This window comes from Neopsephotus bourkii, unplaced genomic scaffold, assembly GCF_033783945.1.
Source record: "Neopsephotus bourkii isolate Nb327-2 ecotype Australia unplaced genomic scaffold, CSIRO-AGI_Nbou_v1 NB_942, whole genome shotgun sequence".
NCBI lineage: Eukaryota > Metazoa > Chordata > Aves > Psittaciformes > Psittacidae > Neopsephotus > Neopsephotus bourkii.
In genome coordinates, this window is record NW_026901436.1 from 187,839 (window position 1) to 206,046 (window position 18,208).

At 45.2% G+C, this 18,208-nt stretch overlaps 1 protein-coding gene across 6 annotated transcripts in view; it reads right to left on the reverse strand.

Annotated features, from left to right (window-relative positions):
* UBP1 (upstream binding protein 1) overlaps positions 1-18,208 on the reverse strand; it is a 45,908-nt gene that overhangs the window by 25,042 nt on the left and 2,658 nt on the right. For 4 of the 6 annotated variants that reach the window (XM_061358497.1, XM_061358494.1, XM_061358495.1 and 1 more), the window contains exon 2: positions 11,314-11,430. In XM_061358497.1, coding sequence (XP_061214481.1) covers positions 11,314-11,430 — 117 coding nt within the window. Of the gene's footprint in view, positions 1-5,482; positions 5,950-11,313; positions 11,431-18,208 lie in introns of those variants that run through there. The other 2 variants (XM_061358496.1, XM_061358498.1) reach the window with 2 other exon arrangements.

Below are 18,208 nucleotides of genomic sequence, written 5' to 3' on the forward strand. Positions count from 1 at the left end.
GCTGTGAAACACCTGGTCTATAATGCAGTCACCATTGTACAGCAATAGAGGATCACCCGTTTATTTGATATCATGAGCCTAAAGTTCAGCAATGCAAAAGGTCTCCTGGGCAGTACTGGCATAAAGGGCTCCTGCCACACCAGCTGCTCAGTGCCCACCCTTCCTCTCTGAGCTGGAAGCTCTATCACTATCTAGCACAGCTGCACAAGTGAGGGTGGTGAAAGCAGGTCATGAAAACCTCACTGCAAAGAAACCCCCATCCTAGCAGACAAAACCTGAGGGCAGACATCGTTAAGTCAAGTCCATTTCCTTCCTCAGGACTGGCAGTAACAGTGATACAGGAATCAGGATGTCTATGTCTACTGAGGAAATCACTAGAATGGCTTTAAGGCTACAAGGAGCATTCCTCCCCATTTGCTGAGGCCAAAGTGCCTGTTCTTTACCCTTAAAGCTAGTTCCAACAGGGACCTGCCAAACTGCACAGTGGCAAGCATTGTCTCCAAAGTAAAATTCCCTGCTCACATGGCACAGCTGCAGATGTGAGCTGCACTCACAGTTCAGAGGAGGAAACCAAGAGCAAACAGAGATTCAGTATTTTTAGTAGTCCTGTTTACCTGCACTGAAGAAGAGCATCTTGAAAGCGATAAGCTGCATATAATAGACACTTTTATGTCAATCACATTCCGAAAGACTATACACAGATCCTAGATGTCAGCCTCTTCACCACCTCAAACTTTATACGGATCCTATTATAAGACACAGAGACCGCCTCCAAAAAAAACCCCAAACCCTCCCAACAAACAAACATGCAAAGCCCACAGAAAACCAGAAGAGCAGGTCAGCCTCCTCACATCCAGCTTTTTTCCTTCAGACCCCAACTCCATTTTTGCATTTACAGTGAGCCAACGGCCTGGCAATGCAATCACCTGCCCTCAGTGAATCCCTGTCAGGCTTCCCATTTCTGTACACCTCAGCATCCTTCAGTCAGTTTCCTACTCACCCAGTGAAATCTGATTTCCCAATGCAGATCAGAGACAGGCACTTTTACTGTCAGCTTTGCTCAGGTTATTCAGCAAGGCAAAGAGCCTCCCACTGCAACTGAAGCCCCCACTGGCAGAGCGGCCCAGATGGAGGAAAAATCAGTTTTCTGAAAGAGCTACTGCTGAAGCTATTTTGGGCTACAGCAGGAAAGAGCTTTAAGGAACTGATTCTGCTCTTTTTCTGCCACTGATAACTTCTGATCTTGGGAAGCAAGATACGAATTTACTGGGGGGCTGGACCATATGACCTTTAAAGGTCCCTTCCAACCCAAACTATTCTGTGATTCACTTGTCTCATCCAAGTCAGCCTTGGACTACCGTCAAGCCAGCTGAAACATAAACGAACAGCAACATTCTGAAGGAGCAGCATCTTTTGTTGGCCTTCTTGCTATCATTTGGAAAGCAGCTCAAGGTTTACTCTCCTGATAGATGGAACTCCAAGACCAAATTTTTGAAACTATGAGCTCCAGTAAGAAAAGCCTTATCTCAGCCCCCCGCCGTTGGTTATCTGAAGCACGCAACTGAAAGCATTCTTTATTCCTAGAGGGAGGAGGGTATTTTCCCAGAAAAGCAAACAGAAACAGTCTTCACTCTACACCAGAGCAGGCAGTCAGCACATCGCCAACACCCAGTCTTAGCCAGCTATGCCACACAAGTGCATAAATGAGGCTTCGCATGAAAGGAAGGCTCAGAAAAGGAAGCCAGGTGCATGCTAACACTTGAACCAAAGCATCCAGTGGGATGGACCACATGTGATAAGTTATCCCATGCTATGTAGGCTACATGAGCATAGTACTGAAAGACCAATAAAAATGTAAGTTATGATTTTCCCATGCTTGTGAAATGACTCTGTCAGGCACAAAATCACCTCCCTTCCAAACTTCAAACCCTCTTTTCAACACTATCTCTGACAGAAAACCAACAAACCTGCCCAGTAATAACAGAAGGATCGCAAAATGAAGAACATCCTGTCCTTACAAGGACAGGAACTACATATCACCAAAACTCCAAGTGACATTCCATCTATCATCTGCCTTATCTGTCTTCTGGCTTGTATACTTTTGGGTGTGAGTACTAAAGCATCCAAGAACAGGGAGGTCTTCTGAAACTTTAAAGCATGGTTTACAAGGAGAAATAGCTTGAGAAAAATGCTTCTCAAGCAGTATCTGAATTACAGGTATGATCTCAAAGCCATGCTTTGCAGCAACTATAGTACACACTGCTCTCATGCAGAAGTAATGCATAAGGCATAAACGAGGGTTAACTTGCTGCCCTGCTCTAATAGTGCACCTCTATCCACCATCAGAGGTGACAGGAGGACAGAGAAGACAGGTATGTAACGTCAACTCTTTTCCTTAGGAATTAAACTGGTCTCCTTGACTTTTTGGAACACAGTCACACAAATTCACCTGGGAAGAAGAAAAAAAAGCAAACCAAAAAAGTCCAAACAAAACCAACATCAGTGATCTAGAACATGAGGTTTATCTTTCCTTCAACATGTTTTATCTATCGTAATAAAGCGAAGAGGCTTAGGTCTGTGGATTTTCTTCCTCAAATGTCTGTTTCCTAACAGTTAGTTACTTTGCTGTGTGCCTGCAGAATGAATCAAGCTCCAATTCTAGTCAGTGCATAAATTCTTAGTGCAATACACACAAGTAGAACAGACCACTGCAACAAAAGCTTTTTAATGTATTCTGCAGAAAATACTGCATATGTCTAAAAAAACCCTAAAAAGATACAAATATTTAAACATTTCAGTGTACCTTAAGCAACCATTCCTCTCAAAAAAAGCCAACATAACCAGCAGCAGAGTCTCAAAAGAGTGGGAGGCGTCAGGGGAAGCACAAACAGTCATTTTGTCTGTCAGAAAGTAACAGCAGCCACAAGGAAAACAGGCCCTGAATGAGGTAACTCCAGGTTTGTATTTCTGCACAGCAACTGTCAAGTTAAGACAGTAACTGCCATGACCCACTCGTGTTCATCAGAAGCCAAAAAGAGGATGTCAGGGACCCGAAAGCTGTTAGAAGACAACACCCTCCCTCTCTTCTTTGCCTTGAAGCTGTAAGACTGGTCCCCAAACCCTAACAGACCAACACCATGGTTATTTTATCCTCAACTTTGGAGAGCTCCTACACAAAGCTCGCTCACCATTCAAGGCTCTCCTCAGCACTGTAAGGAAACAAGGCTGTCTGCAGCAGGCTTCTGTTCTTTTCAACCAGCTCCATTCTCCAAAGACACTCCAAGTGTTTCGGAGATGCAGCGAACTGACTGGATTCTCCAAAAATGGACGTATTTTCCAACAGCCTTCTACCGTTTCAGTACCAAGCGCCATCCTTTTCAATTCAGCTTAATAAACTTCGGGTTTTAATCTAGCAATATACACCAGAACAGCTACTCCTGAAATAATCCAGTTCCATAACGACAGGCTTCAATTTTAGCACTACAAACACCACTGGAATTGCAAGCATATAAATAAATCCATATTCCAAGCTTCCAAATTACAAATAAAAATGCAGCCATTAAGATACTTACACTCATTTAACTTCATTTAAATCAATTCATTACATGAAAAATGCAATTCTGCTGGAGAAGCAGCAGCTCCTGAAACTCATCTTTCCAATGCAACAGCCTCCATTTTTTACCAGCTCACAGCAACAATCCATGGTGCCCACAAGTAACATGGATATGATGTCAGATCTGTCAGAAATCACTATGAGCAGCACTGCCAACTGAAGTTAGCATCAATACTCAAAACTCATTAAAGGTGCCATGGTTTTATATAGGTTTCATACAGAGGGAGGGAGTTAACACATCTGACAATTACTGTCAAGTGAATTGAGTTTTGTGTTGAAAGACAGTTTCTTATTGTATGAGAAGGCATCAGAACAGCAATCAGAACAACTGAGTGTCAAGATTTTAAGGAAATTTTGAGAGCTATTTAAAACCATGGGAATCTGCAGGGGAATTTTATCCAATTATATTACGTTTAAAGCAAATACAGGTCCTGGTTAATGCACATGAGCAGTTTGCTCTTATTAGAACAAACAAAGGAGTAAGGATATTCTACTTCAGGGCACTGACTCAGCATCAACAACTGCATTATATACAACCCTAATAGATTAAAGAAGGTTTACATACAGTTCCTCCTAAGAAAACGCAGGGGCATACAGAATAATAGAGATGGAAGAATGAATGAACCTAGAATGACAGAGATGGAAGCACAGTTCTTGAACAGCAGCACATGCATCACCCATTGTGTCTGCATGCTGAAAAGCCATCCAGGAAGCTGCCATACAGCAGCCCACAAGAACTGTGGGCAATAAAGACAGAAATGGGGCAGAAATGGAATAGAATCCAGAGGAGCTGAATGTAAAATCAGGAGTATTCCCGTCAGGAGAAAATCACTTTGTCCTCTGAAGTGGCAAGTTCTTAAAGTTCATTTTTAATAAAAAATAAAAATCAAGCCCCCCAAAACCACCCTCCCCATGAAATACATATCCCACCATTAACCTGCTGATCTCACAATCCCACACACGAGGAAAGGGGTCCTCACTTCTAACTTTGAACAGAGACACTGCAATTCCAACCCTTCACCTGGAAAACACTGCCTTAAAACATACATAATAGGCTGAAACTTGTGGTGGCCTCCAAGTTTAGGTGATGCATGGATGCTAGGCCATCAGACTATCAAATGCCAGGGTTTTACTTCTTCAGACTCTCAAAACAGTGACCAATAGTGACCAAATAGTGACCAATCCTGTCAAAAACTCCCTGGACTAAAATGTCTCCCATTGCCTCCAAAGCAGCTTTCCAAGTGGCTGAGGAACCCTCCCGTTCTGCCCATAACCGAGATAAAATGTGCCCGTTTCAAACCAGCGCGGTTTTATCTGAACTTCAAAAAGCACACCCAAACGGTATTTAAACACCTTTACTGCAAAAACCTGGGAAACGACGAGAGAAACTGGCGAGTAAGAACAGAAATATATGGCAAGGAACGGGGGGGGATAGGAAAACGTCACTAAAGGCACCTAGTACACAAAAATATGACAGAATAAACACACTGACCGAGGTACAACCATACTGCTACTCTGTTCACCACCACAACGCTTACTTACTCGAGAAAGCCCATTTATAAACGTTAGAGAACGCAGCTATTGTTTACGACGAACCAGAACGGCATTCACCGAGTGCATGATGGCACTCTTACGAAACACGGGGCTCAGGTCTACAGCCGAGAAACGGCGTTTTCACGGTAGAGATCACACACACAGGGCAAAAGCGCCTCGCCGAGGGGCCGTCCCCCAGCAGAAGGAAGGGGAGGGCAGCCCCTCACGCCCCCGAGCACACGGTACCGGGGAACAGGCGGCAGCCGCCATCAGCAGGGAGGGCGGGGGGAGGGGAAGGCCCAGCTCCTTCCCGCGCTCCCGCCCCGCGCGGTTTACCTCATGCTGTAGGCGCCGGCTCCCAGCTCCTGCCCGATGCCTGAGAGGCTGGCGTCGAAGTCGTGCACCAGCCCAGACTCGATCACTTCGTCCATCTTCAGCACCCACGCCATCTTCCACCGCCCCCCGCGCTCCTGCGGGAGGAGCCGGACGGGGAGGAGCCGCTCAGCCCCAACGCCGCCGCCGCTGCTGCTCCGCCGGGAGGCGCCGGGAGAGCGCGGGGCTGGAGGGGCAAGGGGGGGGTGTAGGGGTGAGGAACGCCTGCAGCGCGGAGGAGGCAGCGAGGGTTCGCGTTCAGCCCCGGGGGAGCCCTTTCCCCGCGGCGCGACCAGGGCGCGGGGTCGCTCTCAGCATCCTGCGCTCGCCCGGCCGCCGCGGGGGGCTGGGGACCGGGCGGCCGCCACCTCCTCCTCGTCCTCCGCCGCTTCCGAACGGACACGGCCTGGGGCCGCCGCTGCCTGCGCCACCGCCCGAGCCCCGACCCAGCCCAGCGGCGCCTCCCGCCGCATCATTCACAGGGAGGCGGCAGCGCGGGCACCCGCCGCCACAAGAGCCCCGAAGGGGGCAGCGGCTGTACCGGGGTCCGTGCCCCACGCAGCGCCGCCGCTCACCCCAACATGGCGGACACTTCCACCCCCGAGCGGCTGCCGGGGAAAAGAGCGGGCAACGATTGGCTGGCCTCCGCCGGAGAGCCCAATCAGACGAAGGCGAGGCGGGGAGACGGGGGAGCGCAGCCAATGAGGGGGCACTTCCTCACGCGAGGCGTCGTCACTTCGTGACGGGTCCCCTTCTCGCCCTTCCCCTTCCGACCCGGAAGCGGGACGCTGGGCGGAAGCGGAAGAGCGGGCGGGCAGTGGCGGCAGGGCCGTGGGGCAAGGCGCCGGTACCGCTGCGGGCAGCAGGGCCCTTTGCCTCCTCCAGAGCTCCGTTAACAGCCGGGTGCTCCCTCACCCCCGCCCGGAGGCAGCGGCTGGCCCGGGAGCCTGAGGTCATGGCGCCCAAGGCTTGCCTGCGCCGCTTAGGCCCCGAGCCCTGGAGCGTTGGAGCGCACAGAAGGCAAATGGTTTCACATTGACAATAAGGCAGCTTGGTGATCTCAGCACACGGTAAAGGTAGCGAGATAAAGGTACTAGGGGAAGAGAAACGGCAGTAGCTGCAACGTAGAACAATACTTAGGTTTTATGTCTAGTACAGTACCTGACATACACTGTAAATACACTACCTAACATCTCTCAACACCTCTGCATCCTGAGTTCAGAAGCCTCCAGCTTGCTGAAACAAAAGCATTCACAAACATGAAGGCTCACACGGCACCTGCAGGCAGGACTGACTTGGAAGTGACAGAGGAACGCGGCCGAACATGCTGTCAGGCCAGAGCCCTTTCATCTTTGCCAGAAGAAAGCTGATGTACATGGTCAAACAGATACAGCTGTGGCCATCTGGTTACACTGCATCCAACCTCTGGCAAGGTGACAAGTACAGTACCTCAAAAGAATTCTCTTTGCTTAGTATTAATTTGCTCTGCTTTTGTCCAGCCCTTGATTTCTTGACTCATTTTGCAACTTTAGTCCTTTAGGTAGGTTTTTAGCAGCATTAAGACATGCCTTTAACAGGCCAAGTTAAATCAAGGTGTACTGAAGCAGCATCAGTTCTGAGATATTTGTATTTTGTAAAGATTACTGAAGTAGCTTGATTCAATGCTACTACTAAACTGGATTATTTCACATTCTCTAAGGAAAAGCTTGAAGAGGCAACAAGCTTTTAGTAATAATTCTTGCTTATTATTACACCTCTCCTGAGGCGCTGGCACAGGGTGCCCGGAGAAGCTGTGGCTGCCCCATCCCTGGCAGTGCTCAAGGCCAGGTTGGACACAGAGGCTTGGAGCAAGCTGCTCTGGTGGAAGGGGTCCCTTGGCAGGGGTTGGAACTGGATGAGCTTTAAGGCCCCTTCAACCCAAAGCAGGCTGGGATTCTGTGATTGGCAGTTGCAGAAGATGCAGGAAGAACTGGAATTGCTAGTGGCTTGTATTACAGTCCTGTCCCCCTGAGTCCAGCAAGAGGTGCTAACAGGGCAGTTAACCCACAGCTCTGTGTAAAGAAGGGTTCTCAAAACCTCAAATGCTACTAATTCAGAGGATAGCTGAACAGTTTTATCTGAAGTTTCATTAAAATGGTACATCTAGTGAGCAGCCTACAGCAAAGTACTGAGACTGTAAAATGGCTTTTCGTCACATCATTCCATGCTTTAGGTACAAGTGGACAAGTTACTCCAAAAGATACAAGTCAGGGAGGCTCCAAGTTCATGAATGGTTAACAAAATCTAGCTGCTGCTCCGAATGTACATATGGTAGCCTCAAAGATAAGCACAGGGACCATGACTGATGGTTTTTAAAGGCAATTTGTAAGTTAAGATGATGGCCAGCATCTCCAGAAAATGGTGCTGGCATTTTTGCTGCTGTAGTTGATGTTAAAAGCCTCTGCCTGTCTGTGGACATATGAGCAAGTCCTCTGCATAGAAAAGGAAGCTTAAAAAGGGAGAGTTATGAAGAGGGTATGGGCTGAGGGACAAGTCACTAGCACAGGCACTAGCTACCAAATTGCAGATTTTAGTGACAAGAGCTGAAATTAGCACGGGTAAAACGCCTCTTTTAGCCTGACAAGATGCCAACAATACCCTGAATTCACTCATTTATTCTGATGGAAATATTTGTAAGCACTTCTGAAGATGGTAACAACCCAAATGATGGCATTAATTAATTCCAGTGGCTGCTATGGGATGTTTATGGTCCAGTTAATAAATTAGTAGGCATTATTCAGCATACAACAGTAGTGGCTGCAGAGTGAGCTCCTGTAATTGAAGAATGACAGAGTTTTAATTGGGAACTGAAACCTTACCCTAAGCAGACTTTTGTAGACCTAAAGTGGACTTTATGGAAGTAAGGTAGCATAAGTAAGACTATAAACCACAACAAAAATACAAAGATGATACAAAAGGAAGTGGTGGTTTGTGGAAAACTAAAAGCAGCACGCTTACTACTTCTGACAGTCAGGGAGGTAAGACAGGATCCAAGACCAGAGAAGCTAGTTTGATTTATGCACAGCAAAACTGGTTTATCTGCTTACTATACTTAAATTAACATAGCTACAAAGCAGTTACAGGATCATAAATTGGTGATTTTTATACTGGGAATTGTTTTCTTCTGACATAAATCCTCATCTCTGTTAGTTTTCCCATAATTTAACTTTCAGGATGATTTGTTGTTAAGTTTATATGCTGGGCTTATACTCAGGGAGAGTAAGGTCAAGTTCAAGCTATTTTAAAGCCTAAGCTAATAAAGAATAAAGATTCCTACTGCAAAATTAGTTGTTATTCTTTATGGACAACAAACAGTCTTGGCTGGAAAAATTGTCACACTTTTTGTGCTTTCTGTATTTCACAGCAAACTTGGGTGGGTTTAACCAAATAGGAACCATTGCAAATCCACACACTATGCACATACGGTAGACTTTTTTATTCCCTAGTTCTAACAGAATTCCTATTCCACAACAAGGGCAATATAAGCCTCACACAGAGTCCCATAGGTTAGGTATGCAAGCCTGTTTTGAGGATGAGACTGCAGAATTGGTGCCTAAATTGTTGAACGTGTACGTATCAGTAAGGCAGAGAGCAAAGGCTGTGGGACAAAGAAGACTGTACACTATAGAATAACACTTCTCTCCTCCTGGCTCCCTCCCAAGCTTTGCCTATGTGAAATACATGCAAAGTTTTCTACCTGCCTGGTGGGATTGTCTAAAAGAGGCTTGTTTTAAACAAAGGATTTTCTAAGCCAATAATTTTGATCCCTCAAATAACTTCTTTAACCGTCTAAGCAGGCCAGATCCACAAGCCTAACCAGTCAGAGATAATATTCCCTGTGGCACTGCTGTTCCATTTCTGCATATGCCTGTCACCAGCCCACTAATTGGGATTGCAGACTTGATACAACAGGGAGCAAGTGCATGCAGTGGGAGCCTGACTCTGCAAATATATCTGCATAAATGTGTTCCCAGTAGAGTTTTACTGGGATGTGGGAAAAGGGGTCCTGGGACAGTCCATCTGCGCTTCCCTAGTGCTGGCTGGCATCCTCTTCCACAGCACTCCAAGGCCGGAGAAGCCAGATAGTTTGATTTATGCATAGCAAAACTGGTTTTTCTGTTTCTGTGTAAGCCTTCCTGGTGTCCAGATGTGGACATCATCCCGATGTGATGTAAGGTGTGGGACAGAAGTGTGGTGCTTCACTGAAGGTGAAGCGCTAAGGAGGGAGCCAAGCAACTTGATGATGGTTATGCCCAGGCAGAAGCCTCGTGCCTGATTTGTTTTCTCTCTGCTTGTGGCAGTTTGCCTCAGGGGGCAACCCTGTTCACTCCTATACACATCCCTTAACTTACAAATGTATCCCCCTTACGATGTACCTCAATACTATAACACAGATGCAAGCTGCCATCCAAACCTAAAGGCAGGTGCTTAAAAGTGGTAACTTCAGAGGGATTCAGATGGCAGATTTTTAGCTGAAATTTAATGGAAATGAAATTTCCATTTAATTCCCCTGCATAAATGCAAGGGAACTATGAAAAAAAGACAAGGACATGGTGAAAACAGGCCTGAGAGGAGCTGGGAGTGGACCCCCCTCCTCTAGGCTGAACAGAGGCTGGAGGAGTGGAGACTGGAGCTGCGAGGGGACATCCTTGCCTTCCCTTGCTCTTTGGTTCCTTTTGCACTGGGAACTGTGCACGTCACTTGTGCGCAGGATTGCATCGGGGAACTCCAGCACCCATTTGTCACTGCTGCTTCGCTGCTTGAGTCAATAGGAACGGCGCTGTGTTTGCTCCCTATTTGTGTTTGACAATTTACATCTCTAATCACCCTGACCTTTGTCATGAAATGAGTTGATTTTATAAGACACAACAGCAGTTTCATTGGTTTCACACACTGGAACCCAAATATAGCCTCAATTCCTTTAAAATCTGAACCTAACACATTTCTACTAAACCCATGCTACTCAGCAATTCTACAAGAGCAGAAGTACTGTGATAGAGCAGTAGGTGCAAGGATACCAATGTACAAAAAGCCATATCAAGGTAGATGGTTGAACACTCTCACATTTACATACATTGTATTTAGCCAAGAAGTAATAAGCTAAACTCTAACAGAGAGAGTGAACCACATGATAAGTTGAAACCCAGTCAACATCAAGATTACCTGGAATTTATGAGATTGGCTCTTGTCAGAGCATAATAATTTTTAATTATAAGAATTTGAATACTGTACACAAATAATATTCTAGTCATGAAGAGGTAAAGTAGGTCACAGCAATATACTGATGTAATAAGCTGTATATTGCATCAGAATTTCAAGGGAAAGCATTTTGGCAGAGTGCTGGACCAATTCAACACACAGCCTCTAGTACCTGATCCTGCAGATCAGCCAAGCTCCAGCAGATAAAGTAGATGTGAAACATCAAGGTATTTGTATAAGCCTATATTAACATCATAGAGAGTTTTATCTACAGACTGCACATGTAATTTGAAGGAGAAACAAAAAAATCAACACATTTCATATCAAGCAGTAGCACATCCCTCTCACAGTTACTGGCTCACACATATGGTGGCATCATTTGTGAGGATCATGGAGCTCCAGTCAAGTAACCCTTCACTGTGTAAACTGGACCGCTCGGACTGCTTTTAAAGGGTCTAAAATCACCAGATCCAAGTTGTGAATCAACAAAGGCTGTGCAGTCTGCATTCTTGTTAGCATTATCATTATGATCAAAAATCACCCCATTCTTTTCTTACCGCAGGTAGCTGCTGTTGCCGGTGGGATACTGGGGATGGTGATAATGTTCCGGCTGGCTGTGCCAGAAAAACATTTTGGGATGAGGTGAAGCGTTGTGCTCAGTTAAGAGATGGTCGCTGCAGCGATGGGAGAGAGGAAAGAGAAAACAAATACACACATTCAGATTAAAGTTGCAGGTTGGTTCCTCTCGCATCTCTACATTCAGCTGCTGGTGTCACCCACTCAGGAAGAGGCAGGTATAGCTGAGGTCTTGGTTGGCCCCCACCTGCCTTCACAGCACTGTTGGCTGCTGCCCTGACACAAGGCTTTGTTAGGAGCTGACGTGACCCCATCAGCCACCCTCTGTATCTCCTGCCTCCCTCCATGCTGTTGGAGTGTCACCAAGCAGCACTGTGTGCTACAGCCAGGAGAAAGAGCGATCTTACAGCACTTTGGCCTCAGAGAGGCCACAGCTCCCTCCTTACCAAAACACCTGAACACTACAACCTGCATTGGCATGACTGACTGAAGAGAGTAAGATGGACTGTGCAATGTCCTCTTTAAGGCACACAAGATGTCTTCTCAGTGGTGTTCGGACTGTATCCTCTTTGCCTGTTCATGCTGTGTACCAGTGGCACACCGCTACAGAGTACAACTTTATAGTTACCTTCTTGCCATTAAAAAAGATCAAAACCACCCAACAAATGAAAACACTGTAAAACTGCAGCAAAAATATTTACTCCACCACCCCCCGCAGCACCCCTCACACACACACTGTAAGGAAAAAGCATATTCAGATGCAAACCAGCTGCTTCGTGTGCTGCTGCCCTGATGCCATTTGCTTGCCTGGGTTTGCAGCCAGGATTGTTAATACCTGCTTTAAACCACACAAAATCATACTGGTTGATCCTGCTGAGACTTTGCTGCTCAGAAAAAGGGGGCACACATCCAAAAACCTCATCTGAAAACAGTTACCTGCAGAGGGCACCCATTCTGCTTGAAGTGGCAAGGATTACTGACAAAGAGGAATAATATGCTGGGGAGTTTGGGTTTTGTGGGGGTTTAGGGCTTTTTGCCTTATGTTTGTTTTTTAACATCACCCCCACACAAGCATACATTGCTTGTTCCCTGCAGTTCATCCTATAAAAAGATAACTTAAAAGGTACTGCAATATTGTGGCAACACACAGGCTGTGAAAATCAGGACATCAAAGAGCAAGGTTCTGGGAAACAAGAAGGAATTATTTCCTATGGAGTGATAGTAATATGCAGCCGTCAAAGAAAATCTTCACATAAACAACACTGGTGCTTGGGGCTTTCTTCATAGCATGAAGCAGTTCTCCCTTTACCTGCTATTCTTACTCAACATCAGAGAACAGAAAGCAAACGCCAGAATGATCATAAAGAGGAATTGTAACTGGGGAAAGAGAAAGAAACACCCACGTGTGCCACTGCCCAGAAGAGCCATCAAGAACTGGGTCTGCCAGCTTCACACGCCTGAGAGCTCTCTTCCAGGAGCCCCAGGAGCCTTGAGGAACGCTGTTGTGACACAGACCTGCTCCTGTACCTGAACTAACCTTTGCTCCAGCAAGGATGAGAGCTGGAGGAGCCTTGACAAGGTCAGTTTTTTCACTTACACATCTGTATGTAACTGCATACTCTTAATAAGCCCTCTCCTAGCAGATCTAAAGGGCTGCACAAGCCTCAGTGATCACTGCTGCATTTTTTAAGTGATTAATTTGATCTCAGTGACTGTAGAAAAGGAGCATGCCTCCTGCTATCGAGTCTGCTTCATCTGTCAGCTTCTAAAATACAGTCTCTGTCTCTGGCCCTAGTCTTAGGCAGAGGTGTTACATGTGTACAACACGTTGTATTTGAACACCCGTTTCCCTTTACACCCATTACTCTCAAGCAAAGGACCACGCACCCACAAACCACTTTCACCATCTTCCCTTCGGGCTGATGTGAACTTCCCACGTGGAGGATAGGCATGTTGTTCTGTGACTTATATTTGCATTAAATGGAAACAGGGATACCACAGATTCCCCTTAACTTGAGGAGCTTGAAGTCCCTGCCACAGAATGGCTCCCACCCCTATACATACCCCACAGAGCTCATGTGGCTTTAGATTACTTAGCACCCTCTCTGCCCCAGAAGAACCTGCTGGTTTTGACATGCTCAGGTGGGACCACTGCAGTTTTGATCCGTCTTGTTTTGTAAGGCCAGGAGAGAAGTTGTGAGCAGAAGCAATTCTGATTCCCAGGCTTATCAGTAGCCTATTTATACATGTATATATACACACACACATGTACATGTGCATATATATACTAAAAACTGCACTTTTGTTTTTCATCTTTAGCACAGCAGGCTTGTGAAAAATCATCCTCTTGTGTCCCCAGTAACTTGTGCTCATCACCACTCCTCTTTTCCATGTGACTCCTTGTAAAAGGGGAGCTTCCATCTCCTTTTGTAGCCACCCTTTAAATACTGGAACATGGTGATAAGGTCTCCTCCCTCCTGAGCCTCCTTTTCTCCAGGCTGAACCAGCCCAGCTCTCTCTGCCTTTCCTCACACACTGCCCAGCCCTTGTATCATCTTTGTGGCCTTTCTCTGGACCCTCTCCAGCCCCATCCACATCTCTTCTGTACAGCAGGGATCAAAACTGAACCCGGTGTTCCCAGGGTGGCCTCACAAAAGCTTTTAGCCTACCAACCACAGGATAATAAACACAAAGCACAGGAGCATCGCAGCAGACGTGCCCAGTCTCTTAGCTTCATTTGATTTTTCAAGTACTATGCTTATGCAGACTGAAAATAACTTGAATCATTGATTATAGCCAAAGAGCTACCTGAGAAAAGGAGGGTGAACCGGTGAAGGCTATTCTGATCTCAGTTTTCAAGTTCCTGCTTCTTACAAAAGGCACAAGTTCAAGGCCTGGTTCACAGGTACCCTCCAAATGATTTCAAACTCAAGAGAGCCTGGCCACAAGAGCTGCCACTACAAACCATATCCCACCACAACCACTGTTCCTGGCAAGGTAAGAGAAGCAAAGAACCAGATCTTGTGCACTTCCATGCAAAAGCACTGTGGAAGAGGAAGATTTCCCTCTCTTTTTTCCCCCTTGAGGGTTGACAAGATGCTGGTCTGTAGAAGCTTTGAGGTCCTGGTATGGAAAATACTAGACAGAACATGTAAGAGAGATGTTATTATTCAGACTGAAATGAAACACTAGTATAAATAATGAATCAGTATTTCTTTTGCTGCTCTTTACAAATCCTGTGTTTTGCCTGATCTTTGTTGCAAACAGTTAATGGGTAAAACTTCAACACAGTATAGCGTAGGTCTTTAAAGCAGGATAAGCTTCCCTGGTTCTATTTAATGGCAGTATTTTGCCTCACGAAAGGCTGTGTATTCCCCACACCCACTGCCCTTGACTAACCTCTAGACATCAAGGTATGTGGTTACACGGTCCTGCAAGTTTGGGGACAAATAAGGAGAAGTTTTTTCCCCTTGCACTGTTGATTGTTTTGGGGCTATTTGTTTCTTGCTTTACGATCCGCCCAGTGAACACTAAGCCAGATGCCAGCAAAGCAGCATTGTATACACAAACAACAAGCCATTATTTATTTCAAACATCTCTTGCTCTAAGGCTTGTGTATGGCATGCAAAGTCCAACCTGAAATATAAGGTGGGGAGGCTGATGGGTGGATCTGCACTGAAGTACTTCAGCAGATGGTGCCTGAAAACTTTCGGTGTTGGATTTTTCCATAAGCAGCATCTAAAATGGTCAGTTCTCCTGAGGCATCAATTTGCTGATCTTTTTTATAGTGATCAGTGACCCTGAGCTTGGCCTTGTATCAGTGTCTCCTTAAATCTAAGAGGATGCAATGAAGGTGCAGGTAGAAACTGAGGAATAAATGTCTGACTTCCCATCTTATGAGATGGAGGCACAGTAGGGATTACCTTTGCTTTCTTCTGCTGCTTTTTAGGAAGACTTGAAGGCCTGCTGTGGAACCAGATCATTTGTAGGCACAAAGAGTCAGACAGCCAGGGAAAAGAGTCATTTAACCCATCATGTCATTCCTGATTCAAAACATAAGCAGGTGCTTGTGGCTGTGGCAAAGGATGGAGTCAGGTTTTTGTCGCAGGTTCACAAGTCTGTAAAGGTGGACAAGTTTAAGTGCTTGCTATTCTGCTGTTCTGTGCTTGCTGTGGCACCTACTTGGCAGCCTAAAAATCAGTATTTGGACTCCAGACTGCAATGCAGGTTCCCACGTGTTCTGGCACAGGGAAGACAGCTCCTTCTCAATCCTACTGGTCAGAGTCTCTTTCACCTGAGGCAGTTTTAGTACCTGGCCAGGTCTGACATTTTCTAGTGCTAGGCTGTCTTGGCTTTGTGGACAAAATCCTCCAGCATCAGTGTTTCTCTTTTAATTCCCAATACAGAACGCAATACATTCTGTATTCCAAGAAAATCCCCTCCTGAAAAACATTAAGGATTATTAAGGTTTTTAACAAGACTACAGTTTACAGGGGATTAAATTTGAGTATATAGATCAAGTTTTTCTTAGATTTCATAACCCCGTTGTTTTCTACTTCCTAACAGGGAAAAAAACTCCTTTCTTACACATTTCAAGCAGCAGTGGCTTGTTAACAGCCTTTGGAGAAAGGGCAGCCTCTGCTGATATCAGCAATTATTTCCAAAGGTGGTTTTAAAGTTTCATCTGAATATTTGTGAACAATCTAACATCCAATGCAGATTTCTCTCCTTAGGCAAATACAGGTGATATAAACTTCTTAGGATCACAAACCCTATCAACCTCAGAAACTCTCTACATAGAATACAACTATCTATAATGACATTTAGTAAGGTGTAAAAATGTTTTATCTGTATCAGTTCAAGTTGTGCTCAAAGGACAAAACATAATGGGCCAGAAATGACTGGTTTACCATATTAGAGGCTTTTTGCACTTGTATGCCATGACAGTTACATTTCAAGTGTATCATTACAGTTCTGCAGACAGATTAATTAAGCATTTTAATATGCTTATCTGCAATTCTAATTGGAACAGACACATCCAGTTCCCCTACAGGCTTGCACTTCAGCTGGTTAACCACCACTGAAATCACAGTTTTCTTGTCTTGCCTGGCATTTTCAGATGAGCTACGTATGCTGAGGCTAAATAAACTGTGCTGGGGAATGTTCTGGGGTTTTCTCATTCCCCTCTCCCTCCCTGGCAGTCTCTTAAAGCCCAGGACAAATGTTCCTTTGCTTTTGCCAGCATGTCTGGCAGAAGGTTCAGATGCCCGGGTGCTGCTGGAGGATCAGTCTGAGACTGTTCCCCAGTTGGATTTGTCTGGAATAGAGATTGGGAGCTTCCGTAAGGCACTTTGTTGGCTCTGCCACTGGCAGAGATGAGTAGATGGTGAGGGACTGAATACCCAGCCAGCCTGGCTACCATTTGAGAATATGTCTGCAGCATAACCTAAAGTACATGTTTGCTTTCACTTACGTGTCTCCTCCTCCTTGAATAGGCAGGCACTACCTTTGAATCTCGCCTGACATGTAGTTAACAGACTGACTCCAGTCCTGATTTAGTATGAGCTTATCGAGGTCCAATGACTTGCACTTGTGGACAATAGCACCATCTGGGAACAGAAGCATGCTAAAATGGGAAACTTGTTAAAACTTTGTTGCCCAATATAAAGTTCAGTTACCTTTCTACCTACTGCCAATGGTAACAAGGCTGGATATCAGAGTTATATGCAGGTATGTTGCTTTTTCCACTGAATAAATATTTTCCATCTCTCACTGCTATCCATTTTTTTCCAATCTTACTCCCTCAAACCATGCTTCATTAGCATCAATTACATCTACCTAAAATACATCTAGTTATAGAACTTCCGTATCTGATAGAAATCATACGGTATTAAAAACAGCTTGTGAAATACTGTTTCAAGGTTTGCAAAAGTTCCTGTTAAACAGCAATGTACAGACATAGTTGCAGTCCTGTCCCAGCAGAAATTACCTGTTCACAAACCTTCCTCAGTAGGGAAATTCTCAGTAAATGCACTTATTTATCCTAAAATCCTATCAGGAAATTAAGAAACTTCTTTGAGTGGGATAATCCAAGGCACACAGCTTGGGAACACTCTGGTCTTAAAATATGCTGGAATAGACAAACATATACACAGTACAGAAAAGCAGTGAGGTTTGACTTCTTTCACTTGACTAACACAGTTAAGTTTCTCAAACTTCTCACATTACTGAAAAGCCTTGTGTTTTAACACACTGTCATTTATTTTACCTGGAAGTAGGCTGCAGCTGTAAAACTCCCCAGTTTACTGGTTTAACTGGGAGAAAACTGGGGTTTTCTTTCTCCAGCTAATCCTGGCTCCCAAGCTGCCTGTTTATCCCATCATATTTATGTTTATTGTGTTGTGTGTTTGCAAAGTCCCAACCTGACACAGTGGAGTTACCACAACCAGCTCAACCCTTCTCACCATTCTGCACTGTAGGGAGCAACTGTAACCTAATTCAACAGATTTATTCTTGGAGATAATTTTCTCCTTTAAGATTGTTTCCAGAGGAACAATGTCATAATGAGCATTTGAATTCATCTGCTGAGAATTGCACTGTGAGCGGTTGGGGCCTGCGTTCTCAATAGGCTTTTCACATAGGTGTGTTTGTGAATTTACTCCAAAGTTTAAGCACTCATAGGAATTACTAAGAACATGTGAGTGTTCCAGGTTGCAAGTGTTTGTTCATTTTGCTCTGGGACTCGCACCACAAATAATAAACACAACTCAATCTGTTCCAGCCTTTATCTTCAAAAGCATACAAGGAACCCAACTCAGAATTTACATGACCAGCTCTCCTTGCAATTTACATTTACTATCCCAACCCCACTGCCAA